At 40.1% G+C, this 17,944-nt stretch overlaps 2 protein-coding genes across 16 annotated transcripts in view; both read left to right on the top strand.

Annotated features, from left to right (window-relative positions):
- The first annotated feature begins 2,541 nt into the window (after nt 1-2,541).
- Nucleotides 2,542-3,021, top strand: LOC129481598 (actin nucleation-promoting factor WASL-like). The gene has a single exon (XM_055276727.2). It carries the CDS (start codon nt 2,542-2,544, stop codon nt 3,019-3,021), a length of 480 nt encoding a protein of 159 aa, XP_055132702.2.
- Nucleotides 2,866-17,944, top strand: part of TCF12 (transcription factor 12) — a 382,270-nt gene continuing 367,191 nt past the window's right edge. For 11 of the 15 annotated variants that reach the window (XM_063639407.1, XM_063639402.1, XM_063639404.1 and 8 more), the window contains exons 1-3: nt 2,939-3,233; nt 4,220-4,316; nt 5,347-5,419. In XM_063639407.1, coding sequence (XP_063495477.1) covers nt 4,242-4,316; nt 5,347-5,419 — 148 coding nt within the window. In that variant the 5' untranslated portion in view covers nt 2,939-3,233; nt 4,220-4,241. Of the gene's footprint in view, nt 3,234-4,219; nt 4,317-5,346; nt 5,420-17,944 lie in introns of those variants that run through there. The other 4 variants (XM_063639408.1, XM_055279266.2, XM_055279265.2 and 1 more) reach the window with 3 other exon arrangements.

The raw sequence follows: 17,944 nt of genomic DNA, 5'->3' as shown, positions 1-17,944 counted from the left end.
TAATGAGGGAGCCCCTATGACTGAAGGTTTGGGCAGACAGATATTCTTCCTCTGCACTAGTTGTGTGAGCAGGATGAGAAGAAAATCTTGAAAACAGCATGAATCCTACATGTGGGATCACATACCTTCTCCTTCCGCAAGATTTCTCTCGTTTTACTGTGGAGCCATAGAATCTTATCACAGTGCTATGGTTTGAATATGTCCCCCAAAAGTTCATGTGTTGAAAACTTAACCCCCAGTGCAACAGTGTTGAGAGGTGGGACCTTTAAGAGGAATTTCTAAGAGGGTAGAGCTCTCATGAATGGTTTACTCTCTATTGTGTGTGCTCACTTGCCCTTCTACATGGGATAACACAGCAAGAAGGCCCTCTAGAGATGCCAGTGCCATGTTCTTGGACTTACCAGGCTCCAGAACCATAAGCCAAATAAACTTCTTTATAAATAACTTTATAAATCACTGTCTATGGTATTCTGTTAGCAGTAGGAGAAAATGAACTAAAACACATGGGAATGGGGCCGTAAAAATTATCTAATCAGACTTCCTACCTGATGTTTACATCTTTGCTACTAAAAAAATGGTCATTGGGGTGGTACTGTGTAGACCACACCAGATTACAGACAACAGAAAATTAGAATCCTATTGGTCTAATCAGTGAAGATAGACCCGAGTTCAGAAGTTGCTTGATTCAGAGCCTCAAAAATGTCACCAAACGCAGGCGCGGTGGCTCACGCCTGTAATCCCAGCCCTTTGGGAGCCTGAGGAGGGCAGATCACTTGAGGTCAGGAATTTGAGACCAGCCTGGCCAACATGGTGAAACCACGGCTCTACTAAAAAAATAAAAAATTAGTTGGGCCTGGTGGCACACACCTGTAATCCCTGCTACTTGGGAGGCTGAGGCAGGAGAATCACTTGAACCTGGGAGGCGGAGGTTGCAGTGAGCAGAGATCCTGCCACCACACTCCAGCCTGGGTGACACAGCCAGACTACATCTCCAAAAAATAAAATAAAAAAAAGTCACCAAAGATCAGATCTCTATGCATGTTTGTTTTCTTGATGTCTGCTTTATTTTAACCCAGCTAGACTTGTGTTTGGAAGACGGCTACCCACCATCCAGTGGACCCGTTTTTTTGAGGACATGCAGAAAGAATGGGTTGTCTCTGAAGCGCTCTCAGAAAATAAAAGAAAAAATTTTCCCAACAAAGACCAGGAAATTGCTCCTCTCATCGGCCCAAATATGTTACGCTCATTGCCAACCAATAACTGTGGCAGGGAATGGGATTATGCTGATTTAGGTTGGAATTATGCTACGTTGCTTAGATTGGGACCACATGCCCCTGTAAGTAGGGAGACCAGGGATGTGACTAAGAACTTCGCTTGCTTACCAAGATAAATAAGAGTGGATATTGGGGAGTCTAGGCCACCACAGGATCTGTCATAAGTTTCAGGTATAGCCAATGCAAAGCCTTGGAAATCCACCTGACAGCTCCGGTTGTACCGTCCGCCCTCCGTTATCTGGGGTTTCCAAATTCTGGGATTCAACCAATTGAAAACAAAAAACGTAGTTAGGCTTACCAGGCCTGAAAATACATAAAAACATAGAGCCTGAAATATAGCCTGAAAATGTACTGAAAATACAGAGTTTTCTTTGGATGATTATTTCCTAAATACACCTTAACAACTATTTACATAGCATTTGCATTGTATTAGGTTTTACAAGTAATCTAGAGATGATTTAAAGTATATGGGAAAATACACCATTTTTATGTAAGAAACTTGAACGTCTTAGAAAATCCAGAGTCCGGGAACCAATCCCACGGATACAGAGACAACTGTACTAACTACAGTAATGGCATATGGTAGCTAAATCTACCTCTTTCCATCCCAGTCCGGGATCCAAAGGCTCCTTCTTGCCATGTTGTCCTCGGGCGTTGGCTGCTTCCTCCCATTTGTTACTTTGGAAGTGTCTTCTTTCCTCAGTGTTTCTTCTGCGTGGGCCTTACCGGTCTTTACTGCTCTCACCTACCTGAGAGGCAAAACACTGGCTGCCATTCAAGAAAATCTCATTTCAGCCCAGAATCGAAGAACTGGGGTTAATTTTGTCTTCTTTCTACTCTGTGGCTTCTTTGAGGCCAAGTTCAGAACTTGCGCACAAGACAGTGGCTGTGTGACAGAGCCACCCTGGGCTGTCTCCGTTAGATGAAGAGACAGGCTTGATCCATTCCCAAGAACTCGTCCCACGTGCAAATTCGGTGGCTCTGAATGGGATTCGGGTGGGAGGAGGTGATGGGAGATGTGGGGTCTGGGTGAGTGGGGTATGTGAGAACCTGAAGCTCACACAGCTTTGTCTGGTTTGAGGGACGTTTTGCCCTTTCTCCTGCATTCGGCTCTGCATCGAATCTGACCGGCCGCGCCTACTCCCGGAACGGCCGAGGAGGCTGGGTCTCCCGTCCCCACACGCGCGGTGTCTGCGCCGACTGCAGCCCTCCTGGACGGGAGCCTCGGGTCCAGCTTAGGGTAGCGTCCAGCGTAACCTACTCGGGAATGGCAGCCTTCAGTGTTCTGCGGCCTCGGGTTCCGGGAAGCTCGGGGACCTGGGCAGCGAATCCAGATGCTTCCACAGCTGTGTCTCCGTCGCTCCGCTTCGGGGGCCGAGAACCAGCAAGACCAACGCGAGGAGGCGCCACGGTGCATGTCGCCCCGCACCCAGCAGGCCCGGACGCGGTTCCTCGGCGAGCGGTCGGGGCCTGCTTCTCAAAGTGCCTGCGAGCGCCTCACGCCCCTCCCCACCGGCCCCAACACCGTCTCGCCTCACCCGACCGCGGGCTTTGTCCACCCGCCGCGGTGCGGCTCCTCCCAGTCCCCGCCGGCTCCTCCCCGCCCCCTCTGCCGGCCCCACTTCCTAGGCGGCGGAGCGGGCCGGGGAGGGAAGGGTTAACCCGCGGCTCTTCCCGGCGCGGAGGGATCCGGAGGCGAGCCGAGCGCGGTGGTGAGGCCGCCTCAGCGAAAAAAATGTCCGCCTGAGGAGACCCACAAGTTCTATTCGGGGGGACCGACAGCCCGCCCCGGGAGGAAGGGGCGGCCAGGCCCGAAAGCCGCCTCCCCCTCCCAGACCCGAAACTCGTGCGGGGCAAAGTGAACCGAGCCGCTGGGCGGTGCAAGGGGAAGCCCAAGCCCGTTCTCCCGGCCAAAGTGAACTTTAATCGGGGTGGTTGGATGCGGAGACGGGGCGGCAGGTAATTGCGGGCTAGCGAGCGGGAGGGGGGCGGCGCGGCGGGGCTCGGGGCTGCGGGGCGCCGCCGCGTCCCTTGCTGGAGCGGGGGCGCCCCCGTCCCCCGCCTCAACTCCGCGCCCCTTTGTACAGCGCCAAACCCGGGGTCCCCTCCAAGTTGGGGAGCGGAGTGGGGGCGGAGGCTCGAGTCGCGGGCGCTCAGGCCCGCTGGCGGCGCGCTCGGCCTGTGCGACCCGTTCGGCGCTCGACTCGGGCCGGCGCCCAGGCTCCGGGGCGCGCGGGAGATCGGGCGGCTTCGGCCGCGGAGCCAGGCTCATTGTTCGGCAGGTCCGGGGCAGGGCAGCAAAAGTGGGAGGAGGCCGAGCCTGGGGAGGAGGACGCCGGACGAGAGCGAGAATAGTTGTCGGCGTTTCTGTTTTCTGTTTAAAAATGCCCCTTGGATGAGCTGGGGGTGCTTTCCGACCCCCTGGGCCCGCCGGGGACGTCCGGGCGGCGGCGGCCGCAGACGCGGGCCTGCGAGCGGCGCGTTCCCTGCAACTTGTCAGTTCTATTGTTGCCGAGCGAGTGAGTCACTTCGCATCTCCGCTCGCCGCCGCTCCGCTCCCTGGACGCCGAATTGCCCCTCACCCCGCTCCTGGAGACCCCAGCCGCGGCCAGGTCCAGCGCGCGGAGCACCCGGCGGCGGCGCGGAGCAGGGGGCGCCGAGGAGGGGGCAGAGACTGGCTCGGAAACTTGGGGGAGAGGCGGCGAGTTGCGGGAGCCGCCGCGTCGGTCTCGGGCCGCGCCGAGGAACGCGTGGATTCCGGGACCCGGCGCGGGCACTGAGCCCTCCCGCCCCCGGCTTGCGCCGCGGTGGGAGCGAGTCTGGGTCCTGGAAGTCATCCCGGCGCCCCCAGTGCTCTTCCGTAATTTCCCCCAGTACCTATCTCTGTCCCCTCACACACTTTGGGCCTCGGTGGTCTCTCGCTGAGCCCGTTTCCTCTGCCCTAGGACCTGCTAGAAGTGGCCGAAGATGAATCCCCAGCAACAACGCATGGCCGCTATAGGGACCGACAAGGAGCTGAGCGACCTGCTGGACTTCAGTGCGGTATGAGAGCTTTCCACGGCATCTTGGGGTTCTGCTGAGGTTTTTGTTTGTTTGTTTGTTTGTTTTTAAATAAAGGGTGGGGGGAAGCAACGTGGAGACTAGGCAGCGTGAACTCCATCTGCTTTCTGCTTGAGCAGTAGTTCTCAGGGCTGGAGTCCAGCTCCCCCAAGTTGGACACCTGAACTTTGATGTAATGTCTAGACTTGCACATTTAAAACTTTAATGCCAGAGTTGTCATTTGATTAAACCAGTTGAAAGGAGAACAATGTAATTATGACCTTTGGTTGAGTCACCCTCCCACCCCGATGATTATTGGGGATCTTGGACTTTATATGAAAAAGTGTTGTTTTTTTCTTCAGCACTCCTCACCATTTTCCTCTCCAATATCAGATGTAGTTTATGGTACCTGAAAGATGTCAGCGACAAGAAAAGTAGTCCAGAGCTAGAATTTCCAGCCTTCTGAGCAGAGTACTTTTATACACACACACACGCACACACACGTGTGTGTGTGTGTATTATGTTAACATGGGGAATGACTTAAAAACATCAACTGAAACCTAAGGACCCACTGCTTTTATTTTTAATGGGTTTAAGTCCTTTATTAACTGCTGTTACGAGGCAGCACCTATACCTGCTTTATACAATTCAGTTATAATCCTTACTGTATGTAGTAATTTAATTGGCCATAATTCTGACTGTATGTGTATATTAAGATGTAATGTAAATGTAATGAGATTCACTTAGTTCCGCAATAAAGATCATGGGTAATACTATACTGTTTAAACTTAATAATCTTGGACTCTTCCATGTAAATGATCGGGTCTTCAGAACAAAATGTAACCATTATTTCCAATTAATTAGGAAATAGTATCATTCAGTTATTTGCCTTTCTGGATCTGAATGTATCTCCAATTTTATTTTAACTTCCCTCTGAAATTTAATAACTGATGGATGACTTTTGGTGGACTTTTGTTTGCAAGGAATCTAGAAGAATTTCAGGACTAACAGATATATTTGGGTTATTTTGCAGATGTTTTCTCCACCTGTTAATAGTGGGAAAACTAGACCAACTACACTGGGAAGCAGTCAATTCAGTGGATCAGGTAAGATGATGTCTTAAACTAAAGACTCATATTTTGGTGGTGTGATACATTTTAGTAGAAAAATAGAAAGCATAACATTTAAATATTGAATATGTGTATATAAAAGGTGGAATTGAGTCAAGTGATAATTAGTAAGATTTATTAATTTTAAAAGATGACAGTTCCCTCAGAAATCTGTAGGAAATCAGTAGTTTCGTTTACAATTATTTAAAATGTTAGTGGGGTAAATTTTCAAAATGAATAGAAACTTAGATTTATTTTTAAATGATACGTGTTAGATGACTGAATTCTGTCCTATATCCAGATTACATTATGATAATGTTTAGAGTAAGTTAAAGTAGATCTACACACTAGTGATCTTGTCTTTAAATTTACTTTGAATACATTTATGACTACTGTGCTCCGTTTTAAAACATTTATCCTATTTTTCTTAAGTATGCATTTTTTCTTTTTTTAACTTTTAAAAACTCATAATTTTAAAATATTTTAGAAGGAAGGTTCATTCCAGTGTGCAAAAGCTGTAACTTTTTATTTAATTTAAATTTATTTCTTTGTGCTCAGAGATGAAAAAAATAACTAAAGCCATGACAGCATCATCTTAAGAAAACCAACTGTCAAATCTCTGGACTGAAACTCAGTACTTCCTCTTTGATGGGTGCTTTTTATTTCCCCTGGTAAAATGATAGTTGATTTCTTAAAATACTGTGAGAATAAAACATCAGAAAATAAGGTTAATTTCATAACCACCTAAACACTTTATACCACTTTACATTCTAAAAAGTTTGTTTTTAAAAATTGTATACTAATTTATTAAAATTCATTTTTAATTATGAAATTACAGCTTGTGGGGAAAGTATAGCTTGTCCTTAATCATCTTAAGTGAAATGAAGGCATTTTTTGGATTTTAAGTAGGTTAAAGACTAATATTATTCTTGATCAAAAGGACATCATGAAACGATAGCCAAGTCCCAACTCTTCTCTCACCTCCTTCCATTTACTGGTAATCATCTGAAAATTGTTACTTTTTGGGGAGGGGGGAGAAAATTTAATAATTTTAAAGTTGTAGAAGATGGCTGTATTTCTTTGCTGGTGTTGATACATCTCATTTTTGCAACTAATAATTCATTCTCAGGAACCTTCAAATTTACTTTGACTAACACATAGTAGATGATGCTTAGTATTTTTTAAAAATGAGTCTTGATATTACTGTTGCCTACTGTTCCAGCTTAAATTGTGGTAAATATACATAACTGGACACTCACTGATAGAATAACATGAACTCCAGGAACTTGCTATTAGAAGTGCATTCTATTTTTAGAATAAAGGCAATTACATTTATTTCACTTTTTAAACTTAAGAAGGATTTATGTAGTCTGTGAAATTAAAAGTATATATGTGAACTGGGATATGGATTATAAGCATGGCATTGGAGCAATTTTTGGACTTCATTCAGTACGTTGCATTACACAAAGAAAAAATTATTTTTCTACATTGTAAATGGTCACCGTATTTGATTATTTGGAGTAGGAACTTTTAGTTTTAAAAGTTAGATTTGTTATCCATTGAAAGGTTTGAATTTATACACCTGTATTCAGTGGACTTAGCAATATTTATCTGTGTGTTTTGTTTTAAATGCTACAAAAGTTGTAATAAAAAAGCTGTGACTTTTAATAAATTAGTGAATGGATTTGAATTTGGGGAAGAGAATGGCATGTGATTTTTTTTTCACATCAAGATGTACTGGTAGATATAATTTTTCTGTGGCCATTTCTTAAAGGGAATGTCTAAAAGAAATTGGTATAGTAACATTATTTTACTTATATATTTTATATTTATATACCGTATTGACATTTGAATAATCTTCTGCCCTGATTTCAAAGAATATTATGTAATACACCCTAATGCCTATGTATTTGCAGCTATTAAGGAGCTAAAGATCTGATTTTCCTTTTGAAGAGCTGCCGTAGTGAAGATTAGGGTTTTTTGTTTGTTTTCTGTTTTGTCTTTGGAGTAACATTTATAAAAACCTCATGCCGTTTGACTTATGAAAACTAGAGTTTATAGTCAGGTATTGTAATTTCCTTTCTTATTTGTCCTTTTTGAGGAAGACTCAATTTCACAGTGGGCTGTTTTTGAGAAACGATATGTAATACTTTCAGAAACTTTTTTAGCTTAAAGAATATATGCTATAGTATGTGATGTTATCTTTAGTCTTATTCCTGAAGCAAAACAAGTAACTCATGATAGCTAAGTTATTTGAGTGTCAGAAGTCACTATGGAAAAGATAAAGGTGTGTTTACTACTACTAATTTGTCTTGAGGATCTGTTATGTTATTCCTTCATCAAGGCGTTAAAATTTTCTTCACATTATGGTGAGAGTGAATTTGTTCACTTGGTATGATAGGCTTTTTGAAGTGTTCCTGAAGTGACCTTGAGAGAAGCTTTTCTTTCTGTAGGAGTGAAAGGTCAGGCACTCTAATTAGGGCAGTGTATAGAAAGAAAGGGCAGTGTATAGAAGGAAAGTTTGTTAAAAGGATTGACAAAATGGAAGTGGTTCAGATGTTTAAATCCATGTCCTCAACTTCGGGGTTTGAGTGTGTATGTCTAAATTGTGATTTTGGGTTAGTTTTTAGTAGATTGTTTGTGTGATATCTGAAAATTTCCTTTGTTTTTGAATCCAAGTAGTAAGGGATGTTGTCATTTTGTAAGCCATCTGTAGATTTTGAGCATCTCTCTGGTATTTCTATCTAGAATGTCATTTTAACTATTAAGTAAAGCTTCACTTTTCCTTATTGAATTCAGACTTTTGTAACAGTATAGTTTCTTTTTGCCCAAAATTTTCAGAGATAATTGTGGGAAGTATTTTCTGGCTCTTAATTTTTAAAAAGGAATACAGTTTTTTGTTTTTCAGTTACTGATCTTTTTTTTGTGGGGGGGTTATTTTTAGATGTACTTATTGGCTTTTTGAAAATATTGACATAGGGCCAGAAAAATGAATTCTCATTAAATTACTCTTCAGTATTTCTGTTTTTAGATAGTTGTAGATTCATATGCAGTTGTAAGAAACTATAGAGATTCTGTATACCCTTTACCCAGTTTCCTGCAATAATACAATAGTAGCACCTTGAAAAATTAGTACAGTATCACAACTAGGTTATTGATAGTGATACAGTCAAGATGCAAAAACTGTTCTGTCACCACAGGGATTCTTCGTGTTGGCCTTTTGTAACTGCATCCACTTTTCAAGTAATTTAAAAAAATGGTAAGATTACTAAATGCCTTCTTACCCTGTTAAACGTGGAGTAAGCTTTTCACATTGCCGTAGCATTACTTGAACATATCAAGAACAAAATCAAGAGAAAACCAAAATTGTACCACTGTGGGTTTTTACGGAACTGTAATAGAAACAGGAATGGTGATTTTAGAGAGGAAACCAGGTTTGACCTTTCACTTAAGGTATTTTAAGGTTATGAGTAGGGTATCGTTCATATTATGTACATATTAGTGTTGAAATTTATAATAGCTATAATTTGTAGTAATACACACTTGTTAATATTGAGCCATGTTAGACATTTGCTTCAGGTAAGCTGTAGTGATTAATGAGAGTAACCACAGAGTCAGCAGGTGTGTGGGGAAAAATATATTTTAGGACAAATATGGTCTGCTATTAAGTTGCTAATTTAAGGTAAAAGGTAGCAAGGGAGTCTTTTAGAGAAAACCTGTGTATGAAAACTCAAACTTGGAAAACATAAAAATTAGAGACAAGATTACAACCATGAGTATTGTATACTTTTCAGGACAATTCCTGAACAATTGAAAAACAAGGCCGAGGTGGGTGGATCACATGAGGTCAGGAGTTTGAGACCAGCCTGGCCAACATGGTGAAACCCTGTTTCTACTAATAATACAAAAACTTGCTGGGCGTGGTGGTGGGCAACTGTAATTCCAGCTACTCAGGAGGCTGGGGTGGAAGAATTGCTTGAACCCGGAAGGCAGAGGTTGCAGTGACCTGAGATGGTGCCACTGCACTCTAGTCTTGGCAACAGAGTGAGGCTCTGTCTCCAAAAACAAACAAAAAAAACCCACAAACAAATTGGTGTTCCCCCGCCCCCCACCCCGTAGTCATTGCTTATAATGGATTTGAAAAACAATTTGATTAGATCACAACATTTTAGGGGCATGTTTATTATATATAGTGAGGCATACTTACAATTACTGTTTTTGTTTTCATTAGCCATTTAAACACAAATTCAAGTTTCTGTCTTCAAGGTATCCTTTGCTATATGTTTGAGTTTTTAAACAAGCCTTTTGAAATAGGAAGATAAAGTTGAAGATATCCAGCCTTGACTATAAACAACTTTAAAATTTTATACTTAATTGGGCAATAAATAATGCTGTCTTATTAAAGCCATATAGCCTTTTCTGCTCTTAAACAATTGGTAGCCTTTCCTGGAATGTCATTGCCTGCCTAGTGTTGTCAAAGACTTGGGTAATCTTGCTGAAAGAAAGTAAAAGTAACACTATTAGAAAAGTTCTCCTGAAAAAGAAAAAAAAGTGCTATTTGTGGACAATGTGTGGAATGCCTTTTTAAAAGATCATTTAATAAGACTGCTTTTGGGTATCACTTGAAAGTATGTTAATGGATGAGAATGTTGAAATTGCAAATCTAAATTGTTTGTGTTTAGGGAAGATAATGAGAAGACAAACACTTAACTATATTCAAAAGACTAATGAATGACAGTCTGTTTTGTTAAATAGTTGTGCCATAAGTATCTCATTTTTATCAGTTAACTATTTAGTATCTACCTATGCATTCTTCTGGCAGTTTTTGGGAAGATGGGAAATAGAGAAGGTCACTGCTCAGAAAAAGTGGAGACATTTCGCTGGGCGTGGTGGCTCACGCCTGTAATCACAGCGTTTTGGGAGGCTGAGGCAGGCAGATCACTTGAGGCCAGAAGTTGGAGACCAGCCTGGCCAACGTAGCGAAACCCTGTCTCTACCAAAAATACACAAAATTAGCCAGGTGTTGTGGCACATGCCTGTAGTCCCCAGCTACTAGGGAGGCTGAGGCAGGAGAATTGCTTGAACCCAGGAGGCAGAGGTTGCAGTGAGCCGAGATTGTGCCATGGCACTCCAGCCTGGGTGACAGAGGGAGACTGTGTCTCAAAAAAAAAGAAAAGTGGAGAAATTTATTATTTAGATGGGAAGTAAAATACTGAGGTAAACTTCTCTAACATAGAAAATGTCAACAAACACACATAATTGTAGTTTAAATTGAGTCCATAAGAAAGAGGCTGTGCTGAAGAGTCAGGGAACTGGCTTAAGGAAAACTCAAAAATGTTGAGTTTAGAGTTGACTTGTAATGGAGATATGGACAATGAATTAGGGAAGAGAAGAACTGGTCTTCCAGCTGAGGAATAGCATGAGGAGAGACTTGGAAATGGGAATTTAGCTTGATCCAAGGGCCTGTACAGTTCAGAGAGAGAGAAGCTGGTTTTTATTCATCACCACTCCTTAATTCCTGGGGGAGCTCATATTTACATATTATTATCTGGAGCTGGACTACAGGTGTTCAGATCCAGAAATTACCAGTGAATAGCTGGGTGATCTTGGGTATGTTACTTCTCTGATTCTGTTTCTTAATCTGTAAAACAGGCTAATAATAGTCGTTATCCTTATAAGGTTTTTAGGAGTGTTCAATGAGTTAATACATGTAAAGTTCCAAGAATAGTGCCTAGCACATAGTTAGCTGTGGTGGAGTAAATTGTTAGTGGTGAGACACTAATAAGGAAGGCATTTATTTACTTTGGAGGACTTTATGCTAATCTAGGATGAGCTGGTGAAGGGTTAGATTTGGTGTTAGTGTAGGGAATAGGAAGGAAAAATACCAGAAGTAAAGGATTGTTAGAATTTGAAGGATTGGCTTTCTGTAGGTAAGAGAAATGACTCAAGATTGCAGTTCTGACATAATTGGAGGATAGTAGTGCTGGAGGTAATAAAGATGCTGAACTGTTTTTTACATTTTATATTTCACATGACCTGGGACTCTTCTGGCTAATTTGGAGATTTATGAGGGAAGCATGCTCGGTAAAGATGTTGGTTAAAAAGAAGACCATCTTTTTTCTGTATATAAAGTTAATACATAGTCATAATTGAAAAGAAAATTGGAGAACAGAAAAAGCAAAAGGGGAAAAATTAACCTTTATTTCACTTTCCAGAGAAAATTGTTTGATTTATTTCCTTTCTGTCTTTTTTTCTTATAGTTCTGTTTGCAAAGCTGATAACTTAATGTTAGTTCATTTATGTCCTATTTTTTGTTTCACTTAATCTTCTACCATTAACATTTTCTCCTGTTATTAACTTGGCTTAAAATAGTTGCATGCTCTTAAATTGTATGAATATAGCATAACTTAGCAAATCCGTTCTTTTATTACTTGACCTTTAGGGATTTTTGTTAATTTGCTTTTTGATATGATAAATATTGTAGTACTGACCACCTTTTTGTGTATGTATGTGTTTTTGCCCACATTTTGATTTCTTTTGGTTAGGAGATGCAAATTTAGTTTTTTTGTGCCTACAAGTTAATAATTAAAGCTAATGAATTCTCTTAGGGAAATGAACCCAGAGGGAGATAAATTATCAGGCCAGGGATTGATGTTAATGGTGGAGTTACATGTATAAAATTAGTGACTTTGGTTGATTATTTAATATAACAATACAAAATTTTATTAGTATGTGAATGGAATGCATTATGACATTTGGAGCACATGTGTGCTTGTATACAAATGTGTTGTGTGGTGACTGGAGGGAATTCCTGTCATTCTTTGACCTGTGCTTATTGAAATGGAGTCTAATTGGAGTCTTGCCAGTGAGAGAGCCCTTGAATTCCTGACTTTTTGTGAGAGAGGCAGTATAGTGTAGTGGAAAGAGTTGGGCTTGGGAGCCAGACAACTGGATTGGAATCGATGACTTGCAGCTTACTAGCTGGATGGCCTTAGGCAAGATATTTAAATAATCAGAGCTATACTTTTTTCATTTGTGAAAAGTGGGTAATAATGCCCACCTACAGAATCCTTGTGAAGATTAAATAAGGTTATCTATATATTTCCTCCTATAAAGCTGCTTCAAAAATGGTAGCTGCTATTATTGCGGTACCTTCTAATTAGCATTCTCGGTAATACTAATGATTATATTAGAAATCATTATAAAGCCAGTATTATAGCTAGTGTTTATTGAATTCCTATTATATACTAGGCATTGTGATAAGGAATTTATGGGCATTATCTCATTTTACTTTGGATAAAATGAAATGTTTTGTTTGTGGTGTTGGAAGTGAGGAAATACCCCTACAAGAGCAACAAATCAAAGTTGCTTTTAGTGCCATAAAATTGTGTATATGAAGTCTGAGAAGTAATCAGGCATACAAGTAGTTTTGAAAAGCCACGAAGTACCCAAGAACCTTAACTTTTCTTTTTTAGTTGATTTCTTCTTAATGTTATTATTTTGTAGACTATACTTTGTAGAGTGCAGAATAATGAAGAGAATGTGTACACCTTTTGAAAATCCTTTTCCATGCTTAGGCATCACCGCCACTTGAATGTAGTATTTTGTCCATATTCTTTCTCCAGCTACTTGAAATTCTTTCTGGAGTGAGGCATAGTCTAAATAATTAAGTAAAATAAAAATTACTTGACTTGAAAGGATAGAACGCCTGGGAACAGGTTGGAGAGAATGTTAAGAGTCTCTAGGGTAGAGCGTCTTCACTTTTTTTCTTAGTGGCAGAGAAGAAGGAACATAAACTCCCTTGGAAGCCTGAAGCAGCACGTCGCAAGTGAGTGGAAGAAATTGTATCTTAAAAATTCATGTATATTTTATTTTCTGCTTGCTACCACAAACATTTCTGTAGTAATTTAAATATGTTTTCATTAATCATTGAGTAAAACTGAAGTTCTAAAGTTGCATCATTTTTGGGTTATGGCATTACCTTCCTCCTGTTTTTGGTTTGTATCTTTGGGGGTAAGGGTCAGGATGGAATGGAATGCTGGCCAGTCCTTAATGAGAAGGCCAACTCTAGAGCATATCTTTAGCTGTATTTTTTCATGTACCTTTTCTTGCTCCTATAGAAGCCTGTAAAAAGGGATCATTACATCAGGGGGAAAAACGGTTTTGGTAGAAAGAAAACTGTTATTTTCATAAAGTGAAGCACAGATAGTTTTGTTAATAACATGACTGTTATTTGAAACTGTTTTCTGTTTCCAGCCAGATCATCCTGTAATTTTTAAAGATACCCTTGACTTGAAAAAAAAAATGTAGTTTTTATAGAGAGAGCTTTGGGTTTTTTTTTGTTGTTGTTCCATGTTTAAAATGTGCTCTCATGTGTTCCAGGTTAAAAATGTGCTCTCATAAAGACCATGGTGAGTCATCCAAGCTACTGTAAGCTGCTTGGGGACTTAAAGATCACATTTAAAGATCACACAGAAAAGAAAACGGATTAGAGATTGGTTACTAATTTTTATTGCATTGGGTGGTGACTCAGGGATGAAACCTTCAAAATAATATAATAAAACAATTTGAGATAAGGTACAGGACAGAAAATACTACCTTTTTTTCCCTTAAAAAAACACTACTACCATAACTTACTGTATTTTGGTTATTAAAATTGGGAAAATTTTGCCCAAGATGTCATTTTCTCAGCTCTGTGGTGTTAGGAAGGTGCCTGAATTTGAACTGAGGGAGTTTCTCTAAATTTGTGGTAATCTATGGAAGATCATTCTAGTTGCCAAGTGGAAGTCTTTCTGGAGGCAGCCTCCCTCAGAAGTTGTCAGTGTATTTGCTTCTGTTAGTTTTGCCTGTGAGCTATTTTCAGGCTTTAAAAATGAGCAAGATCGACTCATAATTACTCTTTCATCACTTCATTGGTAGCTGATACAGTGAACACAGGTTGGACTTAATATAATCATGGCTACTCCAGTCAGTGAGTGAATGTGCTGCTGCTGTCGGCAAGAGTTGTGAATGTTGGTTGGGCATGGCAGGTATCCCTGCTGGGAGGGAATTACAGTTATCCAACTTCTTGGTCCCGGAGGCATATGTTGTTGTTTGAGGTGGTTGGGGATGAATAAGTGGTTGGTTTGTACCTTTGGAGCAGAAAAAATGCTAGGCTCACTTTGAACAGTAGTGTGGTTTGGCCACAGGTCAGTTTAGAAAATCTGAGCTTATATGGCACTTGTGCCAAGGGTAAGAATCTTTGAATTCTCCTGCAGGATCCTTTTAGGTTTTTCCTATTTGGAAACCCCACTATATCTAGCCAAGTTTGTCATGTGGTCCAGAGGCCCATTTACTTGTCTGCTTGGTACTGACATACTCGGATTTTAGAAAATGTTTTTTATTGTTATTCTCAGTTGGGAATAAAGTTAAGGGGAAAAGTGTTTCATGTTGAATCTCTTGATAGGAACATATAACTTGAAATGATCATAACTTTCCAATTAGGTAGATAATTAGAGCCATTTCAAGACTGTTCTAAGTATCCTTAATATCTTTTATCTAAGCATCAGCTAGTTTTTTTTTTTATTCTAGGTGATAGCATATTTTATTATTTGTCAAGATCCCCTTTTCCCAGTTAGAGATCCACAGTTCCTTATCTGCAGTTTTGAAATCCAAAAAGATCTGAACCACAGTTAATTTCAGCATGAAGTATTTTGATGGCTAAATCTGATTTTATCTGAAGGGAGGCCATTGACATTCTCTGTTTTCCTAGTTCCTGTGTGGTTGCCAGGAGCTGATTTGTAGCATGTGACATATATAAAGCATGTGACATATATACCTATATACTATGTTTCCTTTCTAAAATCTGAAAAACTGAGTTCTAAAACCCACGTGGCCCCATGGATTTTAGAAAAGTTATTACGGAGATCTGTCTCTCTCTCCTCCTCCTCTCCCTCCTTCCTTCACCCCCCACCCCAGGGACTGTTTTCAACTCACGGTAAGAACTTTTTGTTCTCAAAAGTCTAAACTAGAGATTTCATTATTTTAAATACAGAAAAAAAAATTGTGGTGGACTTGTTTATATAAAGCAAATTCTTCTTGGAATATAAGCTTTTCAGGCTGAGTTTTATTCTTTGAGTAGTCCGCCCAATACATTGATTTAGGGAATCAGGATCTGTTTTGAGGAGAGAGAAGCTTTCTCATCTTTTGGGCCAAGGAGTGTGCTGATATTTCTCTGGTCAGTTAAAGCATGCAGAGAAGTTTTCAGGGTACTATCAGGAGAGTAGAATTCTTTTCATTTGGTCCCCATTTTGTATACATAAGAAGCATTATATCATCTCTACCACAAGGAAGCCTCAGCCCTGACCATACTCTTTTGAATTTTGACTGAGAGCAAACAGTTGAGAAAATTCTAATAGTCATCTTCAAGAAGAAAAAGTAGAGCCAAGATACTTTGCTGTAGGGAACAGGCAAAATCAGTCTTTGGTAAACTTTATTCTTTCCTTTTATATTGGTGAAAAGTTTTCATAGGTTAGTAGCATGATGCTTATTCCTGAAATACACTCATTACAGGCATCTTAATTAAAAACAAGTTATGATTCTGTTGAGTGTAAAATTTTCCTCAGGAGCTTGTTATTGGCTCAGACCTACTACTGTTTAATATAAACTATGAAAGTAATAATGAAGTGTGTGATAAACTAGTTTGCTGTAGTCTGTTTTGAGAGGTAGACCAGGAGGCCATTGACTTTTCTGGTGGCTTTGCAAGCCTGTTGCTTGTACTGTTGCTAGTGTTACTGTCTTAAGAACCATGATACAATGTTGAATAATTAAATCCACTTAAAGTTTGTAGGAGTTTGAGATGCTGTACTGCAGGAACACAAAACATGCCATAGTGCCAGGGTCTCTCTTGCCTTCATATTTGTATAATCCCTCTTCTCAAGCTTCAGAACAGTGCCTGTAGCGAACAGACTCTATTCACATTGAGTTTGACTCCGGAGACTTGCCGAATAAGTTGTAATAGCAGTAGGACTTTGTCCATTGAATGATTGGGGGAAGGGGAGGAATCTTATTGTTTTAAAACAAAATCAGTGATGATAAGAGTACTTCATAAATATTTACTCATATGCTATTTACTTCATAACTCTTGTAGGAAGTTGGTAACTGTTCATTTTACAGAGGAAATAGACAAATCAACAGTGAAATACATTTGCCTGTGGTTTCTTATTGCCCCTCAGAAGTAGCAAACTCTAATCAGTTGTAGTTGCACCTGCACTGATACCAATCTACAAGAGCATGGTTTGTCTTGAGGAGAAATTTAGTATCTCTAGAAATCTTTGAAATTTGTTGTAATAAGAAGTCTTATCTGAAGCCAGGGTGACAAAAAGAAAAAAAGTCTTAAATGGGGTACTGTTGATATTCTCCAAAAGTGCTTCAAGATTTATTTATTTTATTATTAGTATTAGTATTAGTATTATTTTGGGAGTCAGAGTGTGGCTCTGTCACCCAGGCTGGAGTGCAGTGGTGCAATCTCAGCTCACTGCAACCTTTGTCTTATAGGTTCAACTGATTTTTGTGCCTCAGCCTTCCAAGTAGCTGGGATTACAGGCACCTGCCACCACACCTATTTTTGTAATTTTTGGTAGAGACAGGGTTTCACCCTGTTGGCCAGGCTGTTCTTTAATTCTTGGCCTCAGGTGATCTGCCCACCTTGGCCTCCCAAAGTGCTGGGATTATAGGCGTGAGCCACTGTGCCTGGCCGATTTATTTTTATTAAAGAGAAAACAGTATAATTAAAAGCCTCCATAAAATAGTTAATTAAGGGCTTTATTTTTAGTATTTCAAGACATTAAATATAAATAGCTACAACCTAAGATAGCTTTATAAAAGTGTAATTCTTTTTTTGTGTGGTCTTATTGTTAAGCTGTCTTTAGACTTTGTGAGTTGGGAAGAATATGAAATTTGATAGTTGGAAGATATTGGAATATTCACAGCTACCATTTAGTTGAGGTGAGTGAAAAGAATGTTGCTTCATAGTATGGAAAATATTTATTATTTCCCCTTTTTCAAAGATTTAGTATTTAGTTATAAAAACAAGTTAAAGTGGATGGAAAAGATTCCAAAAGTAGTTTAAAATTTTTATCAAACATACAGAAGATATTTTAATACAACAGAACTTTTAATTGATTACGTGAAAGGTAATAATGCTAATATTGAAAGGGTTATGATTAGTTCATTTTGTATTTTTATTTACTTAGAAGTAGATTGGGCTGTTTTTTGTTAAAGATCATCTGTAGGTATTTGAGTGAGTACCTACTAATGCTCTGTTTTTTGTTCTGTGTAGAATGGTTTAAGGTAGTGGAAAATAGAGATACATTGTGGTATATTTGAAAGGATCATTTTGGAGATACAAAGTCTTGCTTTAGTGTTGGCTTTATTATTTACTAGATATGTGATCCTAGGGCAGAATATTTTAACCTCTCTGAGTCTGTTTATCTTCTGTCTAAGATGAGGACAATAAAAATACTGCCTGAGGGGGTTGTGATA

Source organism: Symphalangus syndactylus, chromosome 5, assembly GCF_028878055.3.
Source record: "Symphalangus syndactylus isolate Jambi chromosome 5, NHGRI_mSymSyn1-v2.1_pri, whole genome shotgun sequence".
NCBI lineage: Eukaryota > Metazoa > Chordata > Mammalia > Primates > Hylobatidae > Symphalangus > Symphalangus syndactylus.
The sequence above is the reverse complement of the archived record's forward strand: the minus strand, read 5'-3'. Positions and strand labels throughout refer to the sequence as shown.